The sequence below is a fragment of the Limanda limanda genome, chromosome 23 (genome assembly GCF_963576545.1).
Source record: "Limanda limanda chromosome 23, fLimLim1.1, whole genome shotgun sequence".
NCBI lineage: Eukaryota > Metazoa > Chordata > Actinopteri > Pleuronectiformes > Pleuronectidae > Limanda > Limanda limanda.
In genome coordinates, this window is record NC_083658.1 from 6760692 (window position 1) to 6788150 (window position 27459).

The following is a 27459-nucleotide window of genomic DNA, read 5'->3' on the forward strand; positions in this document are numbered from 1 at the left end:
GGATGAGGGCGGGGTCACGGTGTCGCGCTGCAGTCCAATCAAAGGCAAGATTAGAAGACAGTAATGCACGGCTCGTCATCTCTGTCGTCACCAGCAGTTGTATTATGACAGGAGGAGAGAGAGAGGGAGGGAGGGAGAGAGAGACAGAGAGAGGGAGAGAGAGAGGGACAGGTTGCTCACAGCTGGTTTCCTGTCACCTGCCCTCGGGAACTTTTCATGACTGCGTGGATCTTCTTCCGTGTTCCCCGCTGCTCCTCCGCCCCGGGTCCGCTGCTCCGGTGTCCGGGCTGGGCCGGTGCACCCCTCGGTGGTCCGCAGCTCGTCCAGACACACACACACCGAGAGCCGGGACTTGTCCACAAACACACGGGGACACAACAACAGGAAGCGGCCGAGGCGGACTAGTGAGAGCACGTTGTGACACCTGTCTGTCGTGAGGAGACACGAGGGGACCGGGGGGAGGGAGGGGGACAACCGAGGGGGAGAGAGGGGGACAACCGGGGGGATGATGGGAGACGCCGCGGCTCCGGTGCTGCAGCGGCCCGGGCTGGAGGACGTGTCCGAGGAGGAGGACGTGTTCGCGGGGGACGGGAGCCTCAGGATCCCGCGGGAGCCCAACTACTACCAGGTGGTGTTTTTTGTTGTGTGTCCCTGTGTGTTTTACCTGAGAGTTGTGTGTTTGTACTGTGTTGTCATCATCTCCAGAGTTGTGTGTTCCCTCTGTTTGTGTAGCCCCTACAGAAGTGTGGTTGAACTCAGGGGCGAGTCTAGGAGCGTGGGCAGTGGGGGGACGAGCCCTGACTGGCCCCTGTCCTGTCACTTATTATTATTGTTATTTTATTTTTTTACAAACATTTTTATTGATTTCACATTTGCAGTAGACAATACAATCAAAGACAGTTTCATTTCCATTTTGTATAACCCCATGACCATCCCACCCATCCCAGAGATCTTCAAACATTTTAACAACAGTATAATATACCAGATCGGTTTTAGATAACATGACATACAGAAATAGATAAATAAATAAATAATAAACAATAGCAATAATAAAATAATAAGGTAATAAAAATAAATAAAATAAAATAAAATAGATAAAGAAGGGGGGTGTAATATAAGTTGTTTGCTGCCTGCATCTCTTTATGCTTAACTGATCAGCCCACTATTCCTGGGTCAGGTTGAGTACAAAGAGTCATATCAAATGGGGTGGGGTGTCACTTATTATTTTGAACCTTCATCCGGGGTGATCACTGTCAGCTCAACCGATCGCCTGACCTCTTGACCTTTCACTTAAGTAAGTCAGTGATATTCCATCCCTGGCAAGCAGAGCCGACTCCAGTGGAAGTATTCTGGGTTGTGTGCATGGACGGCAAAGTAAATAAATCAAAGGTGAGGCTGATTGGGTTAAAATCTATTCCAGCAAATTGTTTGTCAGGTCAAATTTGACATGCACTGATCTCTGCACGTCCTCTGGAGGAGGTGCATGTGTGTTTGCCGGGTGGGAGCTGCAGTCGGGAGAATCCCCTTTGAGCGGGTTGATGATGCTTCTGACATGCGACAGACTCAAAAAAAACAACACAAAAACCCACATGTAGACGGCACCAACAAAGATGTGGTGATAACAGCCTCCACCGGTGTGCTTTCAAGAAAATCACGTGACCTCTGCAGCAGACGTTACTTCCTGCCTCTGCCTGTTGCTGGTGTGTTGCTTTTTTGAAAGATATCAGGCAAACACTTAACAAGGAACGACTTAAATGTTCGCCTTAAATGTTTGGCCCTTCGGAGAAAATTGTGGGCCCTAATTTACTGAAAATCCTGGATCCACTGCTGATTTAATCCCTGGCTGAACTAGTAAAACAGCACCGTTAGTACTAGAAGTTTACCCTGCGTCCCTGGAGGATGTGTTCATATGACCTGTATCAACTTGCCTTGAAAAACTGCACACTAGTAATTAATCCATGTTTGTATTCTGTAGCTGCCTAGAGAGACGGAGGTGAGGGCCGCGAAGGAGGACGAGGGCCACATGACCATGTCCCGGATGGAGGCGGAGTTCATCCAGCTGAACCTCAGGAAGCAAGTGTCCTACAGGTAGGAAACGCTCGAGAAAAGAAACGGTAAACAGAAAACATAGAATGCGTCCCACTTCCTGATAACCTGTTTTACCTGAACGATACTCTCTCATGCTTACTACGACTGTGAGTAACGTGGCGGTATCCTTCTGTGTGTGTGTCTGTGATGCATGTGCAAGCAAATCTCTATTTATAGAGCATCCTAGCATCCTAAGTCTAGTATCCTAGTTAGGATCCTAGGGTTGACATGCTAACTGAGAACTCACATGTATGCATTACTTTAATGCTTGGTAGTACACATGCCTGGTGCTGTTGCTGGCGTGATTGCATAACGACAACGACCAATCACAGTCTCCCCCCTCAGAACACACAACATAGCTGCCTTTCAAGCCGTCCTAACCAATCCATCCAGACCAGGTTCACCAGCTGCCTCTGGCTCCTCTTTCAAGGCTCATGTTTGATCTCGGGCAGGACCTGCATTGTCAGTAAGCTGATTGAATTAGCCAGAGCCTGCACTTGTGTGTTTGTAAAAAAATTAATTTGATTGGAAAACATCTAACGCATACAGAGCAAAGCAACGGAACCAACCACACAGCGCCATGAGCAGCGCCTCAGTCGAAGCCTCTAACACAGCCATGTGTCTGTAACTCTAGCATCCTAACTCTGGCTTTATAACTTTAGCATCCAAACCCTTTTCTTTCATTTTATATTCTACGTATATGTGAATGTTAGTGATCGCCCCCCATCATATGCAGCCACCTAATGTGATCTACATATCTGAAGTTATGAAAGCAGCCGCTTGGTCCCCTTCATCTTTCTCAGTCCGTTGGATGAGTCCTCGGACCTGGTGCAGAATAAATGCATTTGGCTGAAACATGCATCAGCACATCCTACACAGAAACTTCTATTTATATACAATCTGAATATGCAGTGGGAATGTGTGCGCCCTCAGAGAGTGAGCATGAGTGAGACACAGAATTTTACCGATAGTGTGATTTATCTTATCCTGATCTTTTCATTTTATTCTTGTTGAAATAGTAGTTTTGTACCTATTTTGTCTTCCCACAAGATCAAGCCCTTTCCTCAACAAACACTAACAGAGACAGAGATTGTTTAAGTTGATTATTCTCCTCCTCTGGTGCATAAGACTAGATGATGGGGTTTGTTCCGTCTTTTGTTGAAACACAGTGGCTTAAAATATTCTAGGTTTTTTTCCCCATGCATATTCTTCAGCTATTCTCTGTCTCCATGATGGAACATCCTCATTATCAGACAATGCATTGTTCACTCAGGAAGGAACCAGACTTGTGCTATATCGTAAGGGGGTGCTGCAAATCCCTCGGCAACCAAACAAGTGTCCACTGGAGATCTGATTATCCAGAAATTTTGTCGAGATGCTTTATAATTACCGTCAAGGTAATTATAAAGCATCCCTCAGGTTTTCATTGTTCTCAAACAAGCAGCAGTCACGTCAGTAATTGGCTGGGTTGTGTCACCATATTCAACCTCATTGTGAAGTGTTACCAGGTCGCTGACATGTGTCACGTGTCATCTTCCACTTGTAGCCCCTTTGAAAAGATTCACGATTGTTTTTCATCTTAATGTCGCACCCATTTCCAAACTGGGTGAGAAACCCAAGTAGGAATGACCTCAAGGCGAAGTCCTTTGTGATATGAAGTCAGGTTGTCAACATCTAAAGTGTTTCCGCTGGGTTTTTCCAGGACACCGTTGCTGTTGCTTTCTCTATGAATGAAATATTGGCCTGTCCGTTGCCTAGGAGACGGTTGGCGTGTGTGAATCTCTAACCTAATTGTTGTCCCTCCTCATAAACGTAACATAAAAGACATCTGGAGCCTCTGTCCTCGCACTTTGACCCTCCCTACCTGAACGTTTCATGTCATGGACAAACAAACCAACACAGACAAATAGACACAGATGAGTTGGAATACACAGACTGAATTATTTAGAGGGGAACTCAACACCAAACCATTGTTCCTGTGAACTGTTTGAATGTTCCCCCTCTGGCCACGCCCGAGTGCACTTCTGCATCCCTGTGCTCGGCAGTGGTGTCGGCTGAGGAAGCTGTAGTGAGGCCCTAGATCTCTGGGCATAAGAGATGACCTCCATCTTTAGAGACCACTCTTTCCTCTGGGAGTGTCCAACACCTTCAGGCCCCAAGAAAATGTTAAGGCAAGTGTTAAACTCATTTTAGAGTCAGACTGAATTCCAATTACATTGAAGTAGATTGCAAAATGGCTAAGCACAAAATCCCCACTTCTTCCAAGCCACAAGTGTATGTATGCAGACGCCTCTTTTTTGGATGACACATGTATGATCAAGGCGTATGAACACATGAATTAGTAGTTTTGGCTTCACATCGCAGAAGATTTACTCATACAGTGTGACTGGGAATTTAACAACAGCATTTCTGAAGTCGCACAGCGTGTGGACAGCTCTACCATGGTGATGTACCCCGGTAAGAAGTGAGCCAAAGATATCCCGCTAATCCCACCTTGCAATATAAGCACCTGGATGTAGCTTTAGGATTTAATGCATGTGTGTGCAGAGCAGTTTGATGTTTGAAATGAAACATGTTCATATATTAATAATATGTTTTTGGATTATTAAAGCATAAAGGTGTCAGGAGAGGCCATGTTTCCTCCTCCTCCTCCTCCTCCTGTCACTCACCTTTTCAGGAGGAGGGTTGTGTCTGTGTGGTTTGGGAGGAGAGAGAGAGATTTAACCAGAACACTCATGGTTTAAATAGAGGCGTGTGAATTGACAGGCAGACGATAGATAGCCTGTCTGATATTGAACTGGGTCGTGACATATAAACACATGCCAGGCAGGTTTCGGTCTTTCCACGGCCGGTGTCTGATTTCCAGAGTTTGCCATCGCTGCGTGGAGATCAGACAGTGCAGCGACAGGCGGGACACGGTTCATCAGGCGGCTTCTTATGTCACTGCCAGCAAGAGGCATAATCTCAATATAATTTAGTATAATCAGTAATCCAGATAGGATTGTGTGTGTGTGGGTGGTGGGGGCGAGGCCAGATGTCACAGCTGTCGATTCCCCCTTTGCATAAGGATCAGCTGTATCCGTGTCTGCTGCCTTGTCTCTGACTAGGTGACCTCTCCATCTCCAAGTTGCAAAGCTCTGAAAAAACATCAGCAGGGATCTCCACTTCCTTAAATCTGTCCCACACTCTACTACAGGGAAACTGGAAGCCCCTTTATCTTTAAGGGAACCATGACATTTGTAATATGCTCTTTTTGCATGTGAAGCAGGGGAAATCAGAGAAGCAGGCAGGGAAGTTGTAATTATCTTTTCATTTTATTTGTGTGCTGAGTGAATCACGTGTCCTGTCTATCAAAGCTGTCAATCATTTCAAAATAGCAGTTAAAACTAATGTTTTTTTCACATTTCAGCACCTGTTGAGACCATGGACTTTAAATAAATGCGGTGGACATGACAGCTTTAGCAAAAGTGAAACCAAAGCTTCTCAACCGACAAAGAAGGTTTCTGTCACTTTTAACCACACTGACGTACGTTCAAGTGGTAGTTTCTCTGGTTAGTTTGACTTTATTGAGTAAACAGGTAAAAGGTCATTATTGACAGACGAGACCAACCTACTACGATTTGTCGACTGTGTGTATTTGTGTATTTCTGTTAATGCAGTTTTATCCCCTGAATTGCTATTGCTTCTTTCTAGATAGTGGGAGGAAGTGGAGACACGTTGTCCATCTTTATTTTGAGTCTATAGTTGAAACCATTGGCTACAGGAAGATTTTAATTGTCGGACAAGTTTGAGCTTCGCTGTGATACAGTTAAAATCTATTACTTATGAAAGTTAACCGCAGACACCTCATATTACAGCTAAAGAACACCTAGATATGACTCATCGGTTTTACATGACAGCGATACAGAGACTGTTTGAAGGAAATAATCAAAGGTCTCCACTGTATCTGGTTTTTGTAAGGACATGTCGGTTGTTACTGACAACACAGGCTGGAGATGGAACCCAGACCTGCTGCCTCCAGATGGCTGGAAAGAAATTAAATTAACTGAATTTAAAAAAGACTTCATTCATACTATGTTGCCGCAGATGACAGATGCTAATAAGAACCGTGTCTGTCTTCCTGGCAGTTATGTGGCTAATTGGAATGAAATTGTGTTTGCGCTGTATGATTAGATATGGCTTCTGTCTGCAGGATGTGTACTGGAAATAAAACAGACAATTACAAACAGGATTTAAAAGGGTTTGTGTCGAGTTTGCGGTCAACTGATTACAGTTATTAAAAATAACCCAGAACAAAGATGTGCCATGTCCTTGAGCACTGTTGACAAGCAGGCAGCAGTGGATGTGTAGTCGGCTTTGAAACCACAGTCACAGTTTGTTGCTGACACAGGTTTCCGTCTTACTTACTTGTGTTATATACATTCAAGCCAGAATATTCATCTGTACCCAGAGTATTCTGTACTCTGTAGTCAGAATCAGGATTTTTCTTGATCTCAGAAGATTAACTCTTAATTCTGGACAATGATTCCACTTCATGGCTCAGACAGCTGGAAACCAGTAGCATTTATGACATCGTAGTATAGTTTGGAGCCAATTCTTGTCCAATACATTTAAACTTGAATTTATCTTTCAATCACTTATGACAAGATAACTTGAAATGAAAGAGTTTTTAAGTGCTTCCTCACTGAATCGTAAACCTGTCGGTACTGTCATTGACCTGTTGAATAAATTATGGTAATGATAGTTGGGGAGGAATGGCCCATGGTCTGGAGATCAGCAAACCAGAAGGGTTCTGATGGATGGCTTCTGGACCAGGGAGGAGGCAGGGTCCGGTTAAGATGGCGACAAAAAGCCAGGTCAGAATAGTAGGAGGGCAGTGGTCAAGGCCGATCTCCTCTTGGGGACAAGCACAGACCTTGGCTTGGTAGATGCTGAAAGACATTCATTAGACAGAATGATGACTGGGGTCTTTGTGGCTACATGGATGTACAGGATCTACACACATCCTGGAAATAGCAAAGAAAGAAACCCAGGAATGGTGACTCCTGTTATCACCTATCTGGTGCAGGATCCGGTCAGAGGCTAACTTGGCTGACAGAGGATGACAACATTCCTGAGCGTCATAGAATGAACCCTTTCACACAAATGAGCTCATCGTCTTCCATAATTTAAACCCTGGCAGCACCCTACGGGAAAATAAATATTTCTTTTTGTTTCGACCGTGAATTTTCTAGCCTCAGGCAGCAGCTAACAAGCCTTCCATCTTTTAATCCTCGGTGCAATATGATGCTTTGCCGTCTGCGGCGGTTTGGCCTCAGCCTCCGGCGACACGCTGACGGACCCGCTGACGAGCGCCATCGACACGTATTGATGCATTGACTTGACCAACTGAGGGAGTGGGAGGGAAAGAACAATGCCCTTCCTGCCTAAAGCCAAAAAAGTTGCATAATAGAGCACGTTCGCACACCAGATGGTGGAGCTACCACAGATGGCAAAGACAGACAGCCAACAGAACCGACAGGAGCTTCAGACCAACAATCCCAAACCTCACCTAGACCTTCCAATGGAGATAATAATCACTGTCTCTCCGTAAAACCAGTGAGATATTAAATGCTAAAACGTAGTCCATTCAATATGAAACAGCTGAAGGAAGACGTGCAGGATCCCGTTTGTTGTGCCTCTGTTTTAAGCTTCTTTCAAATGTCCGATTCAGAGGCTCTGGACATTCTCCTGAGTTTTTCCTGGCAGCACTCTTGTAAAAACTCTGGATAACATTATAAAGCTGATGTGAGAACACAGAAGGATATTGTCTGGGAGAGATAAGGCGTGGACGAAGTAACAAGAACACAAATACCACTTTAATCCCTTTTAGTGTATACACTGTGCATTCTTTCTCGGTTAATGTTTAGCATCCCTCAATGAAACATGTAGGACACTGCGCATTACCAGGGAAACAAGCTTGTTTTGAGCGAAGAGCTATTTGAGAATTCATAACACAGAAATCTCATTTGCACTCTGCACAGTTGCGATGTTCAGATCTGTGTCTCTCATGCTGGGACTCTGTGTGGTGGCGTGGGTACGACTCGCGTAACTCTCACACACACGGTTCCATTGTTGTCGTCCGTCCCCTGGAGAATGAATCTTCCTGACAGGAAAATGTTTCATCTCTAAATACTCGGAAACATAACACAGGTTCATAGGCTTTTATATAACTATTTTTTTCATATTCAGGTTAACCGGTCTATTCAAATAATCATTGGCAAAAGCATAATGAGTGTTGTGGAAATGGAGAGGTGGGAAAATGTGGATTCGTCTTGCTTTGAATCGTGAAAATATTTCTGTGTGTGTAAATATAACACAGGAAACGACCCCGCTATACATGGTGCACTAATGACCTGATTGTTAGCGGCCGACAGTAGACAGCGGAAAACCTAGTAAACATTGACGGTGGCAGTGACGTCATGTGCTGCACTAATGTGCTACTCAGGTTTTTCTGTTAAGTCCAGTGATATAGATGTTTTGAAAATGGAATAGGCTGAATAGAAAACAGAAAAAACTACTCATGCTTCCTCCGGTTCCTTCATTTTTTGTAAATAACATGCTGAGCACAGAGAGTAAACTCATTATCTGTGGCTGCGTTCACAGCTTTCACAGCTCTCATCATCGGCCACTGCCAGGCTGAGTGTCTTCAGTGATGTTAACAAGGAGCGAATCACATCTCAGCAGCAGGAGCTGTCTGTTCTGTCGCGGTGTGATCTGGTGAAACATGACACAGCGTCTTTGTCCACTTTCACAATTAGCTCATATTAGAATTGAAAGTTAAGTCGGTCTTACTGTAGCAATTGGTTAAATATCCTCGTTAAATGATAATTATATTAATGTTGTGTTAATGATCAAACTTGGTTAATGTGGTTATTTTCCTTATGTATTTTAACATAGTTATAGGTTTGGTTTTATTGATAATGTAGCCACGATAGGTCGAGCTCAATAAAATCAAATCATTCAGGTAGAAGTGTAGATTTTTTCACCAGGCCACTTATTTAAACCAGCTCAACAAGTTTCCATTCACAAGTTACAGCACTGTGATTATACAATATAGTGATGTTTACACATGATTTTTGGGTCGGACAATGAATTAGATCTAAAACACACCACAAGCAGCTGCCTGCTCCGGTTCATTCAGCAGCCGACTGACAGAAAACTTCCAGTTAGCGTCGGCTGTCAGTTTACAGGGTCAGTGCGGTAAGTGGGTTGATCACTGTCACCGATCGCTGCCAAGCCTCCACAGTGCAGAGCAGACAGAGTCACTCATGATGCACGGCCGTGTCACACCGCTTTCATTTCTCTGTGGTGTGTTCGTAGAAAGTGAATTCATCGCTGATGACAGAGCTGTTGTTGCATCATGTCACATCAGAGGCTTGAGACTGTTAAGGGAGTGTTTGTTTTGTTAATCTGGATTTCTTTGTTGTAACCAAAAACTTGAATTAAACATTTGGTGTGGATCCAGAAATTAGTTTCACTTTTCTTTTTTGTTGTTCTTCTACCCTTTTTCTCTATGGAATTTAATTTGATTGTGAATTGATTGATTAGCAATCTATTTCCCTTCTTTTGAAGGGTTGCTTCCTGAGGTGACTTGAATAGTATTAATATGATTGATTATTGATATTGATTGAAATTATTATCTAATATTGATATATTAATATCAATTCCTAATAGCTGATAACTGATAAACTGTTATACCTACACAACAGACACCATTATATATGCTATTCTAGATAGAAGTTACATGTAAGCAAATGCTGACACCTGAGTAGAGTCAAGTATTAACAATTAAAGTGGCAGCATTTGTGTAGCACAAAGCGATTTACGTCACACACGCACGCACACACACACGAACACACACACACACAGTGTCATGAACAGGGATTGCAGGTGTCAAACTGTTAACCACACTACTCTGTTATATAGTGACAGGTCTTAAAGTACATAAGCACAATGAGTCCATGCTTGTCATACGGTAAATTAACTTATGACAAAGCACCAGCACATTGCTGATCGCAGTAGGTTGAGTTGACGTCTCGTGTGTGACGAGCTTTTTGTAGCCTACAGCTGAATATTTTCACGATGAGACATACTATGCTGCTTGTTAAGAGCATATAATTGAGCTGTGTGCAATGTGTGCACTCCACTTGTATCTCTCGAAAGGTGCGTAACAACCAATCAGAATTCCAAATTCCTGAAATTCATTCAGAGGCAACGTCACATCGGAAATTCCCGGCACGACTGCTGCCTACAGCCACTCGTGCAACTGCAACATGGTTACTCCTACTCTCATTTCTGCAACTTGACGCATTTGGACAAAATATATACAGTCAAGTATTATTTTGTATACATGATTAAATGAGCAGCCTGTACATGTGGTGCATTTGCAGAGTGTCCTCAGATGTAAATGTCCCTACAGGACCACAGAGGAGAGAGACGGGCTTAGCGCTGTGCCGGGCCGCTTCCTGCACCTCATTAGGGACATTGTTTGCTTTGGGGTCAGGTTTAGGATTAATGTTATAATTTATAATCAGCGCTTCACTCTCAGAGAATAAACGGGGGGGGGGGGAATAGGTCAGCTGTGGGTGTTGGTAAGTTAAAAGGATTCTCTCTGAATTGTGTGTCGAGCTGTCGAGTGGCATTTTATTTGTCATGGAAATAGTGAGTGGGCGGTGGAGGCGAGGGAGCAGTGGTAAGGAGCAGGTGTGTGTGTGTGGGTGTGTGTGTGTGCGTGCAAATACACATAAAAGTATTAGGATGTGTTCTGTCTGTGGAGAGGATGGGAGCGATAATCACATTGCACCGTAACAGCAGTTTTCTAATTCCTCCTGCTCCCACACACAGTATATAGATATGTGAATGTTGTATAAAAATAAATCTTATGATGTTACGCTCAGGACAGGGTACAGTTAAGTAATACTTACATCATAATTCCAATAGAGACGTCTATTTTTAGTTGTGGGTTCTGTGATCCTGCCAGAGAAAGAATTAAGGATGTACATCTTCACACCCGTTACAAAAGTATAAATGTGTGCATTTATTTTTAAACTAAGCTCTGTTGTAGCAAAAATAAAGTAGAATCTGTCAGAATTTAAAGACAGAACAATAATAATAATAACAGGATGAAGGTTCCTGCCATGTATATTATCTACTAATTCTTCTAGAGGTCTCAATTATGTTCCGTCACACTTTAAATTGAGTTTTTAATTTTTTTTAAGAGATGTATTGTGTTTATTTTGCATGATACAGATGTAAGCATGCTGGTATGAAACTACAATGATCCACAAACATAATGTTATTTCATTGCACTTGTTATCCTCACTAAATGTGAACACTTCCGGGGATTAGACGCAATCTGAAAGGTCAAGTTCAGGGCAAAAATGTCCGCGTTAAGTTCAGCATTCTGGCTCCGTTAATGTTGTGTTTGATAAGTTTGCTGTTTCTATGGCATTGTAGTGTTTTGGTATCGTTGTGCAACATTCCAGCAGATGGATGAATGATTCAGCAGAACTTTAAACATGGTAAATAGAACCTTTCTTTCCTTGTTGCCCACTCAAAGCACAGTTTTCGGCAGTGCATCTCTGTGCAGCTGCTCCTTATGAGAAGAGGCAATTTTTGGGTTCAGTACCGTGCCCCTTGGGAAGGCTGGGATCGAACCGCCGAGTATGACTGCTTCACCACCCTCAGCCACAGAATTTATTTTATCGTAACCATGGCAACGAATCCGAACCCACACAAATTGATTTCATCAAAAAAGCTTCTCTATCCACAAACCTCAACCCTGAATGAGAAGAAGCTTTCATCGTGTTCACGGTTCCTCAGACAAACATCATAGTTTGTGATTTACACACATCCTCTTCACGCTTCCTGTAAATGTCGGTCCTCTTGTTTTGCGTTATATCTCGGACAAACGAAACAAAAGAGAGTTGAAGCGTGTGAACTCAGTGAGAAACATTCAAATTCTCATCAGTATATGAAGAAGAGCACTATCATCAACTGCTGCAGCATCAACAGGCGTATTACAAACATATCCACACTCAAGCAAACTACATTACAAAGAATTTTTATATGATTCAATATTTTACTTCTATTTTAAGCATTTTTTAGTTTCTTGAGAAGCCCTCTATAAATAAAATGTATTGTTATCATTGATTTACTCAAGGGAACTTTGTTATGGAGACTGAGGAGCTGCTCCTGCCTGTCAGACAGCGCCCTCATGTGATCATTTACAGTATCACAAATGAATAGTGGCCTAAATGCCTGTGATTGATGTGTGAGTGTGTGTGTGTGGTATATAACTCATGTTGTGCACTCAAATTATTACATTTTAAGATGAAGACTTGTTTGAAGGTTAGGTAAGGTTAAGGATTCAGGGGAAGGCAAGTAGTAACTTTGGTTAAGGTGAGTTAAAATCTCCAGAAGATCAATATAAGTCAATTTAATGTCCCCTGAAGTAAGGGAGACCCTGTGTGTGTGTGTGTGTGTGTGTTTCAGTTTCAGTCAAGGAGCAGGTTTCGTCCCTTGTACAATGCGACCGGGCCTTATGCTGCTGCGCCGGCAACAGCCAGTGGAGGGACGCATTGTTCTTCTGGGATGATCGTTTATGTCAAGAGATATCAAACATTAACATAGTCTGGAGGACAATCGGATTCCATTTCGGTTGCTGAAGGTCAAAGGTCATGGTCACAGTGCTCTTATGTTCTTGTGATAGTAATACAACAGGAACAGCCTTAGAGAATTTCACCTGGACTGGTGGTCAAAGGTCAAAGACACTGACCCCACTGACGTGAACATGTTAGTTTAAGAACTTCTGGAGGTAGTCCTTACAAATTTGGCACAAATTAATCTCCTCCCGAGTTGCAGATTAATATATTATTTTTTTAGTGGTCAAAGGTCAAAGGTTAACAAAATGACAGCCTCACTAATCACATTTTCATCTATCAAGTCATGAAAAAGTGCTTTGAGAAAATGCTCAAGTCAAAGTCACAGCAGCTTCTCTGGTGGTGGAGAGGCAGCAGTTATTCTGTCAAACATTTTCAGTCAGGCATGTGACCGAGCAGCTATGTATGAGGCCCTCTGTGTTGTCATTATCCACTTCCTGGTTGTTGCCGGGCGGGCAGAGCAGGAAAAGATCAGAGTGCATGTGTGTGTGTGTGAGTGTGTGTGTGTGTGTTCGCCTCACGTGGAATGGAGTGTAATTAAACTTGGCGACAAACTGAAGAAGAAGAAGAAGAAGAAGAGGGAGGAGGCCAACCGGCTAATCGCAGTGCAGAGGGGACGAGGAGGAGAAGAGGAAGAAGCGAGGGAGGAGGAAGGGGAAGTGAAGAGCTGGAGAACAAACAAAGACCAGAGAAGAAGAGTGAGTGACAGCCACGGGGAGATTGGACGACTGCTGCGCTCGCACTGATTCTCCGGCTGCTGACAGCGCCGACGCTCAGCGGAGACGTTGAGAGGAATGCTGGGGGGATTATCTCTCCCTCAGGACTCGACACTAATCTCTCAACACACACACACACACATACACACGCAGACAAACACACACACCTTGTGTGTCTTGTAAAGAGACCTTTGGATTAGGGTAGCCATGTTTGAAGTCCTAGAGCAGATTATGGATAGGAAGCATTCACTGTCGTTACTTTACTGTGTCAAACTTTTCAGATCTTTATAATAAGACTCTGTATAACTTTTATAATTGATCAACTTTGATACCTTATTTGCTTTTAATGGAAGTTGGCAGCGCTGTCGTTCCTGTGCCATTTATTCTACTGGCCTCATTGTGACTTGAAGTGTAGACAAACACTGGTTTGAGGAAAGTCTGCTCCTTTGTTTGCTGTTCTTAAAACAGCACTTTGACCTAATTGCTGCAGGTCACATTTTCGCACCATGAAAACCTTATGACCTGACCGCAGTGAAGCAGCCGGGGTCAGAGGGTTGGTGTTACAGAACGCCTTCAGGACCTGGAGTCAGGAGGAGTGTGACTACTCCACATGGGATTCCTCTAAACACACAGAATTCCTTTGGGAATATTTGGAATAGTTAAAGTGACGTTCGGAGGCCGGCTCTGGGACGGCCTGCACATGATATTCAGAACTTAAGTCGCATAAAGACTCTTCTGTCTCGGCCAAGTTTTTACACGGACTGCCCAAATTTCAGGAGTTGTGGTTTTATCCTGGCAAAATGTGACCGGCCATGAGATCACAGTAGCTTATTGTCTGTCATGGATCTGGAGCTGGGAGCAGACGCCGATCTGGGACAAGGGGCAGCGCCGGCGACCTGTGCGGACACAACCGAACAAGAAGAGTTGGAGACAGAGAGAGAAGGAGGAGAAGGGTTTGTAAACGTGAAAGGAGTCGATGGAGAGTTCAGCTCGGAGTCCTCCTCATCCAACGCCTCCCTGCGCTCCTCCTCCACCCTCCCTGCGCCGCCCTCCTCCTCGCCGCCACCGCTCTGCGTGGAAGAGGAGAAGGAGATGATGAGCGGCTGCTCCAAGTCGTTCACCGGACTCAAGATCTTCACCCGGAGGTAAGGTGGCACGAGTGAGAGAAGACAGCGAGATGAAAGGGAAGTGTTGAATGGGTTGAAGTAACCGACAGTGACCGACAGGTGGCGCCATTGGCTGGAAACTCAGCCTTCCGTCCTGATTAGACAGGATGTGAACAGTTGAGACGCACAACTGTTCTGACATAATTCAAGCCTTATCCACAGACACATGCAAACCCACCCACCCACACAAACACACACACACTGCTGTTGTAACCTTGCACATTTATATTAATTAGTATTATATAAGCTGCAGAGCATCCCCCTCCCCCTCCCCCTCCACAGACATCAGATAAGGAGCCCATATGATCCTGGCCCATCAAACATTCACACATTTGGGAAATGATCTGGGTTTTTCCCGCACTGCTATTTACTGCTGTACCGGTAAGTCAGGGCAGGATACGGATTATATTTGTTTGTGTGTGTATGTGTGTGTGTGCGTTTGTGTGTGTGTGTGTGTGTATAACCTCGCCAGCGGGTCACTATTCGTCATCATGTGAACAGGGGACACGATTCCCACAGCAACAGGGGCCACGGTTGTCATGCCAATGGAAACAACGATGACAGTGTTGCCTCCTGCTTGACTAGATACTCGAAAAAAAAAAAATCCACACCATTGTCAGTGTTCACGGTGGAAAGATGGGACCAGTTGAGTCTGAAACTCTGTGATTCTGTGTCACACGAGGTTCATTATTGGTTTATCAACTTAGGCTGATTTATAATCAAAGCCCTAATATGAGGATCGTGTATATTTGGCATTTTTTAAGTGTAACTTCTCTGAACAATATCGTGGTTATGATTAAAGTAGACCCATTGAATTATTACTCCAGGCCTGTATTAAGGCTCTAGTCATAGAAGACGTATATAAAGATGGATGACATGACCTCCTCTGTGTTAGCTGATGGGACACCGACCAAACTAAAAAGTAAAAGTACACATTAACTACATTTAGCTGCTGCCTATTCCATTGATGTATTTTTTTTTTCAGTGAGTTTGGATTAAATTAGTTATTTGGCCTCTTTATTTTGTGTGGCATTTTTTTCCTAAGCCAGTAGATGGGGCAGGACAATCCTCCAAACCTAAATTAACAAAATAAATTAGTATTATTTGTGACAAACTGTTACTGTCATCGCAATGCATTGTGCAGTCATAACAAAAAGAGCCACAGTTGTGTGCACGGGGTTCAAAATGTTAAAACACCTAATCTGGCTCATGTCTCTATTCACACGCGTGGGAGATGCAGATGTAACGGTTAGCGGCTGGTAGTGCTGTGCAGTGAGTAACTCTCCAAACATCTTAAGAGATGTCCCAAAGATGTTCACACCCATTGGCTGAAGCCTCCTTCCTCTTCCATAGACCAGAGTTTACACAGAGAATGGATAACAATAAAGGCCCATTGTTGACCTATTGCAATCATGAAATGTTTATAAGGATCTCGGTTTAATTTCCCCTTTCCATAGTGGGAATAATCGCCTGAGTTCACAACTTTTCCAAATAAAAGCTCTGCAATGCAGCTCGATTGGAAGCATTTGTTCACTTTGTTGACAAGTTGCACGACAGGAAGTGTTTCTATAAATGTTGTTGCTGTTTTGAGTGTTTTGACAGTAATTCTAAATTTAGTATCTCTGTGGCACAGTGCATGTGTTGTATGGTTGTCGGTTATGAAAATTTGTAATGATTTGTTTAATATCCATGAATCTATTCATTTATATTTGCATCTGCAGTTGATGTTATTCACTCATGAGTTACTTATCAACAGTTTGCAACCGAGAGGGGATGTAACTCACCACATTGTGTGTGTGTGTGTGTGTGTGAATATTTATCAGACAGCGTTGCACTCATCTTATCAAGAAAGTACACACAAGTTATTTTAGTCATCTCTCAGGCGCTCTCGCTCTCTCTCTCTCTCAGGGCCACACCCACTTGATCTTTCTCTCTCTCTCTCCCTCTCTCTCTCTCTCTCTCTCACCCCTCCCTCCGCCTCCCTCCCTGTTAGCGGTCACTGCACACCAGGGTTTAGTGTGAGCTCGGCAGATACATAGATGAGAAAGAGGAGTGGAGGCATGGATGGATAGTTTTCCCCTCCTTTTTTCAGGTTGGCTCTAAATTTATTATTTTTATTAAAATTTTTTTGAATAGACTTTATTTAATATTGTTAACATGCTGAATGTAGCAGGCAGTGATAGAAACATCTTGTTATTGTGTCTGTTGTGTTATAGAGAGTTTAGTGTAAAGTGTAGACTGATGCAGTGCTGTGCTCTTCCTAGTTTTCAGTCGTATAACAGAATGCTCCTGACAATGAAGTCCTGGCAACCTCCAGGTGAACTGTGGGTTTCATTCGTGGTGTGGGTGGAGTTCTACGGACGATAACTGCCTTAAGCAAAGTCACTATGTGAAGAAATGTCACAAAGTTCCACTCTGGATTTGAAACCATCAAAGTTTTTAAATGCTGCTGCCCTCTCTGACACCGAGTGCGACCTTTTCCCCCCCTCAGTTTGTAAAATGTCAGATTCCAAATCCTGTTGTGGTTTAACAAGTGTTGAGATGATGTGCCACATTCGCAGGTGCAGTTACATTTTAGCTTTTTTACTTAACTGAAACTTTTCATCGACATTCGTTTCTTTGGTTCCTCCAGAACAATCAAGATACAAGAGTTAAAATACAGTTACCCAGAATTGACAGGGTCTGTTGCAGAAATAAGAAATATCAGATACCAGAACATCCTCAAATCGGATCGCTTACAATTTTTATCTGATTTGTTAAATAGTGATAAGGTCAGAAATATGTATATATATTTTTGTAATGCCTCTGCGCCGGCATTTACAAATGTTCAGTTGGACTCTAGGATGATGTAGCTGTTGAATGTCCCTCGTACGTTTAAAGTTCCTCTGCACAATTTAACGGACCAACCAACAGTAGATGTAAGCAGGTGTTAGCGTCTGCCAGCGGATGTTAGGGACATCACCTCAGTTGGGCTCATTCGTGCCATCACGTGTTTTTTTGCAGAACTTGAGGGTACTCTGAGGCTAAAGGTGAATATGAAACTTTAGTGGGTAGAATTCAAATGTCAGGTTGACCTATACAAGTCTGGAAACGAATGCATGTAGACTGAAACTGCTCTGCAGAGACATACAACCGCAGAGGTGTTATTCTGGTTTTGGATATGAAAGGTTCTCAGAGCGAAAGCTGTTCTTTGTTAAAGGCTTTGTTTTGGTGAGAACCCAGGCTGCTGTGTTCTGCATATACTGGAGCCTGTCCAGGTTCTTGCTGGGTTCCACAGACAGGAGGGGATGTAGAAGTGGATGAGGGTCTCTGCCACGGAGTCACAAGACTGATGAGCGCTGTCTAGCGATAGTTTGTGCCACATACATTAAAAGATCAACATCAGATTATTCAAACAAAGAGCGATTTGAATCAGACTTTTTCTCTTTTGATCTCTTGCAGTATTTTCCGTAACGTCTTAAACCTTTGGGAACAGAAGAAGCGAGTTCCTTGCATAAGTAAAGAGGCCGAGGGTAAAGCTGATATATCTGTTATAACCACAGAGCAGAGTGGACTGAATGCTTACAGCACAGAGTCCAGCTGCAGCAGCTGCGACGCAGTGGAGCATTCAGCGGATCTTCTTTCTCAGGACTTAAAGACTAAAGACTAAAAACAGAGTGAAAAGGAGAATCGTGTTGTACACACGTTGGACAGGGCCCAAGACAAGCAAACGACGAGGAGAGAGTAAATAAATAACAAAGATTAATTACAGGTCAGCGAATGTTAAATGAAATGTTGAGATTAGGTTCACAGTGTGCACGTCATATTCATTAAACGTGCTTATGTCACTGATTCCTGAGACATGGGACAAAACACGTCCGGCAGTTGAAACTGATATTTGGTTTAAAAATTCAAATAATTTTCAATTGTAAATGTTCATGTCCATTTTGACATTCGAACTATGCAGAGTTAATCCAAGGCAGGCAGGTTCAAGTCGGTTTTGTAGTTTTATAGTATTTTAAATATTAATGTTAATAATTTAATAGTTTCTGAAGAAAAAAAATTGCTGCTACATGAACTCTGTTGGGTGTTGCAAACAAAATTCCTCTCATGTCGAGTCCGTCAGACTTTCTGTCTGTTGGTGGTGACACGCAAATTACGGAGTTGACATTTAATGGGAAGGCGTCGTGTTGTAATGGGCTTTGTGAGTCATAGGAGTAAAATATAGAAATAGATTAATACTTTGCATCAGCGTTGTTTCTGTTTCTTTTGTGCATTGATAGTCATCAACTCTATCAGGGTTTAGTTGAAGGAACATGGGCTGTACACACACATAATGGTGAAGGTACATATACACACTCCCTCTCTAGTACAGGAACATATGGTTCATAATATTGTAAGTATCAAAAAAAAGCGGAGAGAAAAAATCAGTACTCAGCCAGAATTAAAAGAAGAATTTGTAAGTCAGGAGAGACAGAGAGGGAGACAGAGAGTTAGTGAAGGATAAATAAATCAAACAAAGGATTTGACTGAAAGAGAAAAGAGGAAAAAGGAGAAAGAATTGGCAGCAAAAGCCAAAGAGAATCAAGGAACCGAAGACAGACTTAACCAACACCCCCAGATAGTCCATTAGATGACTTGAGTCAAGGCAGAGACATTCTAGAGAAATGAAAAACATTAATCTCAGAAATGCCCCAAAAAGGGAAGAGCCAATTTAGAAAGCAGATATGCAAATTAAGAAACACAGACGAGCAAAACCTGTGATTCACCAAGAACCAGCAGAGACAGAATGCTGGGTGGAACAAATACCAGCTGTCCGTCACTGGAGTCAACCCTTCTGTTCCATAATGTTCAATGCATTCGAAAGTGACTCAGATGCATATTTTGATCATATTTCAGCAGGAAATTCTATATTTCCTGAGGAATATTAGGTCATATGTGAAAATGTTATCCATCTCCTAACACGAGAATGTCTTTTTTAAATCTTAAAAACATTTGATTACTGTTTAAGGTGAAGTTAAAATACTTGTATCCAGTCCAATAACAAAACCCAGATGAGAATCTTTATAATTTTCAAATATAATCCATATTGAAAGTAATTTTCTTGAGGACTCTGTCAACCTTGGTTAAGAGAAAAGTGGGGGAGGTTGTATCAAAGCATAGCTCAGCAGCTCAGTACATGGAAGATACACACGTGTTGTGTAGTTTGTCTCAGCCTTTCAATATTGTCTTCTGTTTTGTGCCACTTCTCAAGAAGCAGTGATGTGTGTGTGTGTAATTTGCGCCATGAGGCCGACATGAAAGCAGCTGTTTAGACAACAAACATGTCACCATGAGAGTTGGAATAAGAGCGTGAGAGACGGCTTCTGTTTAGACTGACAACATCTCTGCACACACACACACACACGCACACAAATAAGACGTGTGGGTCCGGTAAACACACACTGAATATGCTGTAAAAATGTGGTGTTTACAAAGTATGATTGAGATTACTGTAGAAACATATACACTGAAGGTTGTAAGGTCTAACTTAACTACCTTTATTATGAAATCATGTGTTTCCTCCACATGTCATTTTCTTGACATGTGGAGGAAACATAAGTGATGCATCGATAACAAATCTATTTTCTTTGCCCTGTCCTGGAAGTGTTTATTTTATTTTTACTTCACAGGATGACTTGTGAGTTTTATACCAACTAGTGTAGCGGCCGTTCTAAGCTGTTTGGAATAGTTTGTTTTCTTTGCCTGTATACATTTTTATTCTGACGTATTTTCTGTTAGTCTCACACGGACCTTTTCCATACATTTGACTTGTGGCCTGGATGGAAACATTCTAGGAAATGTCCAGACTTCTTGAGAAATACTGACGGACGCCAGTGGCCTGAATTTTTGTCAGTTTCGTGCTGTGCAACCAAATAGAAAAGCGTGAAGTCCATTCAGATGTTCCTTTGACTTTTAGAGAGCGCTATTCGCATAAATATGTGATGGGTTATTTTGGATAGCAGAAGCAGTTCCTTTTTCAGCTTCCTCTTTTCCTCTATTACTGTATTTGTCAGGGACAGTGCATATTAATAACAATTCTGAAAATATGCAAGAGTTAGCCACAGAGGCTATTTTTATTGTGCAGTCCCTGGGCAGTGTATATTTTAGGAATAAAAGCATTGAGCAATTAGCAAATAGCAAGTCTGCATACAGCGTACATCTCATTGCAGCTGCATACAGCTGGAAGGCTCATTGTTATACAGCGCTCGTTATGCCCGTGCATTTGCATAGTCCACCACTATGTTTTATGTAAATATTTAATCCAGCGGCACCGCGCTCTGGTCGGTCTCTCGCACTCTAACACTACCTCTGTTCTCTCTGACTGTATCCTGGCACTCAGCCACACAGCTTTTTTACCTAAGAAACCATGTTCTTCCTGTTTGGGCCGGCTTGGCCACCGGCCAGTACGGCATCTCCAAATACTCCTGCCTGGCTGACTTGTGAAGTTACGCCATCGGTCAGCTGATGTTTATTTGAAAATGAATTGACATCAACAGATTCTATTTCTATATCTGTTGAGTGGGGGTCTGACGGGTGAATGGTTTGTATTTATACAGCGTTTTTTTCTAGTCTTGATGACCACTCAAAGAGGTACTACCTGCGGCACTTTCTCTATGAGAAGGGGCAATTTTTGGGGGTTCAGTATTGCCCAAGGGCACTTCAGCGTGCAGGAATGGGGAAGACAGGGATCGAAGGAGGATAACTGCTCTACCCCCTGAGCCCTTTGAGCAAATCCAAAAACTGTATACGTGAGTCGGAGAGAAGCAAACAGAGGCTGAAGCTGACCGACTCCAGGCAGAATGCAAATTTGACACGACGGCCTCATGAATATGCAAAACCGCCAGCTACATCATCTGGTGGCTTTTCGTGCAGGATGAAGCAACTTTCCTTTGGTAACAGCAGTTCTTTCAACAGCCCTGTGGTTGGACCTGGTCTTGTTTATACGAGGACAGTCTCCTGTTGTGTTAATAGTCCAGACATGTTGTTCAATCCATGGAATTTAGGCTCTGAGTTGAATTAATACACGTTTTTACAGGGAATTTAATTTTATGACTAGATTAATCACCCGGTGCCCTGTTTTACCAGCTGCAAACATCATAACTTGTAAATCCACAGTGTATGATATAATACATTTACATTACAGGAAGGAAAAAAACAGGTGGGTTGAGCATTGCAGGACACGATCTCTGAATAACTGCAGAAAATAGCTTTTGAATGCATGTCCTACATCTTTTTACTTCTTACATGGGCTAACTTGGACCTTTTACTTAAGGGCCGGAAGGAGAACTTCCCAAAAAATTAGCAGTGCAGCTCAGAAAGCAGTTCTTGCCTCTTGCACTCAACAAGTCAGTGGAGACTCAGGGATGTTAGGCTTTCTGTGAAGGGAGTTCGCTTGCAGACCACTGAGAAGCACCTCTGTCGGCTTCATCCCCCTTAAAAGGAGTCCGGCCCTCTACACTACAACCTCTCTATTTGTGGAAGTGCCTGGCTCCGTGAGCAGTTTGAAATAGGCCCGTGTGTGTGTGTCTCGGTCGCCAGAGAGCGCTTGCAGTGTTGACATGTTAACGCACACACTCAGGTGGATAGGGTTTTTATTAGCGAGTCCTCTCAGCCCTGTGTCTGCCTCCCTCTCCCCCGTTATGGTAAGGGATTATCATCGTGGAAGCTGTTGCGTAACAGCGACACCCTCAGAGGAGGGGCAGGGAGGAGAGTACCAGGGAAAAGGCTTTAAACTTTCATTATTTACACTGCAAACAAGGACATGCGAACAGACTGGAGCGTAACATCAGACTTCTGAGGCTGACATCGATATTTGACTGTATGCAAACACCTCAAATAGTTTCCTGTGGGTTTCCTGTGAAAGTCCTCGGTTCTCTCTGCAACATGTCAGATATAAATAACTGTAATTTCTGCTTTTCCTTGTTACCTATTGGCTGATGCAACATATTGGCCAATGAGATGCAACTGTGACAGAGCTAATATCAGCTGATACATCAGTGTTTGGTTCGTAATGAAACTGTTGCGGAACAAATTAGAATATGGTTGGCAGCCACATTCTAGATAATTAATGGGAATCACTGACGACTGATAAGTTCTGAAACCAATTAATATACTTAACATTAGGGACGGGAATCGGCAGGGACCTCCCGATACGATACTATCACGATTCTTAGGTGGCGATACGATATGTATTGCGATTTCTGTGGGTATTGCGATTCTGTAAGTATTGCGATTCGATATTACGATTTCCTGGGATTTCTTTTGGTTATTTTTTTTTTTTATATACTGGACCATGGAAAAATGTTGAATCATTCCTTCAAATACAACACAGTCAAATTCACTTAGAGCTTTACCAGTTTTATTTCAAATATTAACATTAACTTAATGACTGCCGGGCAGCCAACAGAGCAAATAAATAAAAATGTGCCCTATTATTGTATAGCCCCTGTCAACTGCACACAAACTGACAGATTAAGAAATGTATGCCACTTAGGCTACTTTTAAACAATAAATAAAAGGTAAATTAAATAGAATGAATAAAAGTTTACTTAAAATATAAACTTTGAAATAAACAAGAAGTAGGCTATTGTTGTTTGCATGTAGCCGATGCAAAGCTAGTGCTTGGGTATGTTTAGATTCTTGTGCAAAAACAAGAGCTAGTCAACATGCTCTGGGGTGATGTTGCTCCCCCAATATATCCCCCTCCGTATAAATTTTTTTTTTTTTTTTTTTTAAATCGATTTGGGAGGCAGCATATCGATTTAAAATCGTCATTCACAAGAATCGCGATTTGTAACTGAATCGATTTTTTCCCCCATCCCTACTTAACATCTCACCTGCTTTACTCTGTAATATCCAATTTAAAACTCTTGATGTGTTTTAACTGGTTTGGAAGACAGATGTTCATGCGTCTGTTTAACGCAGACACATGTGTTCTGTTTACGACCGAGTCAACAAGTGGTCTGTGGGAAAAGTCACTCACTGTACTTCCTGTCGCATCGCAGCAGCAGGAAGGAAGTGACTCCAGCGGCTTCGACACGTATGCACATTCAGAAGGCCCGCTGCGTATCTGATCCCTGATCAGTGCAAGTACTCTGACAGATGTTAATGCGTGAGAGGGTTGTGGGACTCTTCGGTAAGAATCCATGTGTTTGTGTTAGTAAGTGATAAATGAATATCACTTCATTATAGTTATAGATATAGTTATATATAACTGTATGAGTCATGAAGCTGTGCTTCACAGCTGGTCAACATTTAAATACATTCCTCAGACCGTTCTACAATACACTGTCACTTTTTATTGTATGCGTGCTGGACGTTGTGAGCAGTTTTTTAGAAATATACAATTAATAGTGCAGTCAGAGTAAAGTTGGAAAACCTTGTGGTCATCTTAACTGGTTTATCTGTAATGAATAGTCACTTTTTTCATAAAATGAAAAACTGAATTTGCTTTATTACTGTGTCTTGTATTAAACTTTCAATGATTGACTGAACTGTTATTTCCTCCATAATATGTCAGCTATTGCAGCAGTCTGTTAAGCAATCTACACAATCTACTGACCAAAGTTCATAACCTTTCAAAATAAAAGCTCTGTAATTTGAAATCTATGAAGGAAGGGAGACCAAAAAGAAGGGAGTTACAGTAATGGAGGGATGTAACGAGAATGGTGGCTCTGTTGGGTGTGAGGGACTGGTGGAGAAATTAAGGAATTATCAGTGGTTTTTGTTAGGGTGGATTTGGTGCTTATAAGGAGAACCTCGGTGTCAGTGTCCGTCTGATATGGTGAATACAAAAATCATCAAAATGATCAGGTGGTGTTTTGACCTGTGGTGTGACCTAGTTTCCAACCGAGAACGTAGAAGAAGACCCACTGGATTTTTATTTAAACACATTTCAAGTGTGAAGCTGCGGTTCATGAGATGTACGTTCAACATACAGAAACTGCAGCCTCTCTTGTGTCTTATAACCAACTGTAAAGAATTATGCCAGATATTTTGAAAGGGATGATTGATATTTAGCCACACAGCAAAATCCAGAAGCTCTTTGTGTGTGAGCTGGGAAATGTGTTTTATCACCCCAGACTCTGGCAGCGTGGCATTATGACGGCCAGCCATCACTGTGACGACCCCTGACCTTTACGACAGAGCATTAGGAGACAGAATGCTTCTCAGTTTAATGTCAGTGGGGGTGGGATTAAGTGAGCGGCGGAGGTTTCAGTGCGCTGATGGGACTTCCTGTCAGATTGTGTGGTGGTTTAAGTGGAGGAGTTCCGAGCTTTCATCGTGCACTGCTCTCATCTCATGTCTTGTGTTACATAAAAACCTGTTGAACACGTATACGCTCAGTAATGTGACCGATAACGCCGCATCTCGTGCTTTCGGTGCCATTCGGTTCAACGGACTCAGGTTCGTCTGTGGCGTTGTGGTTCGAGGCGTCTATATTGTGCGTCCCTGACTCAGTCATTGTGTTTCCTGTAAGTTCAGTGGCACACATGGGAAACAAATACCCAACAGATCTTTTGTCCGTCGTCCCCCTCATTCAAGGCAACCACAGAGAGCTCTTTTGTTCGCAACATTAAAAAGCTCAACATGAGTAATAAAACTGAATCATCCTCATGTGCTTTTGCAGGTTGCAGATTCTGTTACTCTGCCGATTACAAGAAGTTCCTTAGAGCTCATCGCTGTCTGTTCTCTGGAGCAAATCCTGAGTTAATCGTACACTGTGTTAAACTGGTGCTTTGCTGACAGGTAGAGCTTCCATGGTTAAATAAGTAATTGGTTTCACTGTAAGTACTCAGGTTCATTGAAATGTGTCATATCCTGAGCAAAGATACACTCCGTTTGAAGTTTATTATCTCCACTACACTGAAAGGAACTCAGTGTCACACAATCCTTCTTCATAAAGTCCTTATGATAAGTTTTAATATATGCGCTTTGTGATTTATTTCTACATTATCAGCACTCTGCAGTCATTGATACACTATGACACCTTCACTCAGCAGCTATCGTCAAATGTAGAGGAGATGAAAACAACATCTTTTGTCAAAATCTTGGAATTCATTGAGAGCAAAAAAATGGAGACAAAAGTGATGTGACATTTCTCTGCAGTTATGTCCTTGGCTTTGGTGTAACGTGAGACTACACATTTCAAAAGTGTTTTTTTTCATATGGGAGTCTCTCAATTTACCTTAAGCTTAACATTTGCAGACAACAGCAGAACATGATACTTTCGACTCTGTAAAATCTGGTTCAACAGATACCTCAGGGCTCAGAGCGACAGATTTACCTAGAGTCTCAATTATCGCAAATGCGTCCTAGAACCAAATAAATGAGGCAAAATGGGTGAAAGCTACACGAGAAGTCTCTCTAGATTCATCAGTATAAATGATTATTAAATTCATACAGCCTGTGGCGTAATGTTTTCTAATTAGATTTGCTTGGTCAAAGGTCAAGGCTGAGGCAGCCTCACAAAACATGTTTTTGGCGTCTTGACCCGTGGGATATTTCTAATTTCACATTCTGTTTGAGACGGAATTAAACAGAAAAGATCCCAGAGTTTATTAGCTTCTAATTTTTTATTTCTAAACCCTGTAGAAGGAACAACTGAACCAATCTATCACACTGGGAATGAGGGAACCGGTGACATTTTAATGGCTTGAGTGACTTTGAAGAAAGCAGCACTGCATCAGAGATCCATTGGATTTGTATCTTGGAAATCTTTAGTAGTAATCCATTATTTATTCAGGGGAAGGAAGTAGTTATTGTACGAGTAAGTTTTGTACTAACAGTTCTTTGTTGATGTCATAATTATGGTACAACATCAAATTTACAACTCAGCCTACTTGCCCCTTTAGCATTTCTACAGGAAGACTGGAGACAAGGAGAGGAGGTGGACTAGTAGGTGACCAGCAGACGCTGGACCATCGTCTGATACTGGCTTGCGTGGACAAAGCCCAGTTGTCATGGATACCATCTCTTGTTACATGGTTACTAAAACATCATCTGAAAATATATGTGACTGTTGACCTTTAATTTGGAAAGTAGAGGGGCACATTTTTAGTAGCGTCCACATTGCAGCAAGTCATGATGGATTTCTTCTTCCAACGGCGTTTTTGTTATCGCCGAAAAAAGAGACCGGAGCACCTAGCACCACGTCAGTCTGGTCCTGCTGTTCAGACCAGTAAAGCCAGGAGGCGCTCTAGTGTTGGTCTGCCCTCTGTAGCACTAGCACAGTCCAGACGTTCCTCTATTGGGTTGCCTCCAGTTTGTGCTGACCAGCGCAGGCGCCCCAGTGTTGGCTTACTGGTGGCCAGTGGTCCGAGGCGGCTGTCAGTTATAGAGCTGGGATTGACACACAGCAGTGAAGCATCGGGAGAATCTGGAAAAGGAGCAGAGAGAGGATATGTAGCTATAAAGAGAGGAAGAAGAGGCTTTCAGCGTAAACCTCACCATGCCCGCCGAGCCTCTGGTAGCGGCACAGCAGTGCATCATGGGCTACCGCTGCGATATCGACGTCCATCTAAAGTCAAATCCATTGAACCTCATTTACTTGGGTCCTCTATGTTACTTGCGAGTGTGGTCCAGATGGGAAGAGGAGTGAATGAGAAGGAAGGAGAAGAAGGGGAAGACGAGGAGCTGGATATTTCCCTGTGCTCCTTCTCTGAGTCAGATGGAGAAGAACCGAGCGATGAAGAAGTAGACACCAGAGACGGAGGAAATCCAAAGCATCTAACTCAGGGTGTCATTGTGAAAACCATTAAACCC

At 42.7% G+C, this 27459-nt stretch overlaps 1 protein-coding gene across 1 annotated transcript in view; it reads left to right on the forward strand.

Moving 5' to 3' along the window:
* Positions 1 to 523: 523 nt before the first annotated feature.
* The window catches only part of LOC132996605 (diacylglycerol kinase zeta-like), a 74532-nt gene continuing 47596 nt past the window's right edge, over positions 524 to 27459 (forward strand). The window contains exons 1-2 of the mRNA XM_061066916.1: positions 524 to 628; positions 1976 to 2088. Coding sequence (XP_060922899.1) covers positions 2024 to 2088 — 65 coding nt within the window. The 5' untranslated portion in view covers positions 524 to 628; positions 1976 to 2023. The remainder of the gene's footprint in view (positions 629 to 1975; positions 2089 to 27459) is intronic.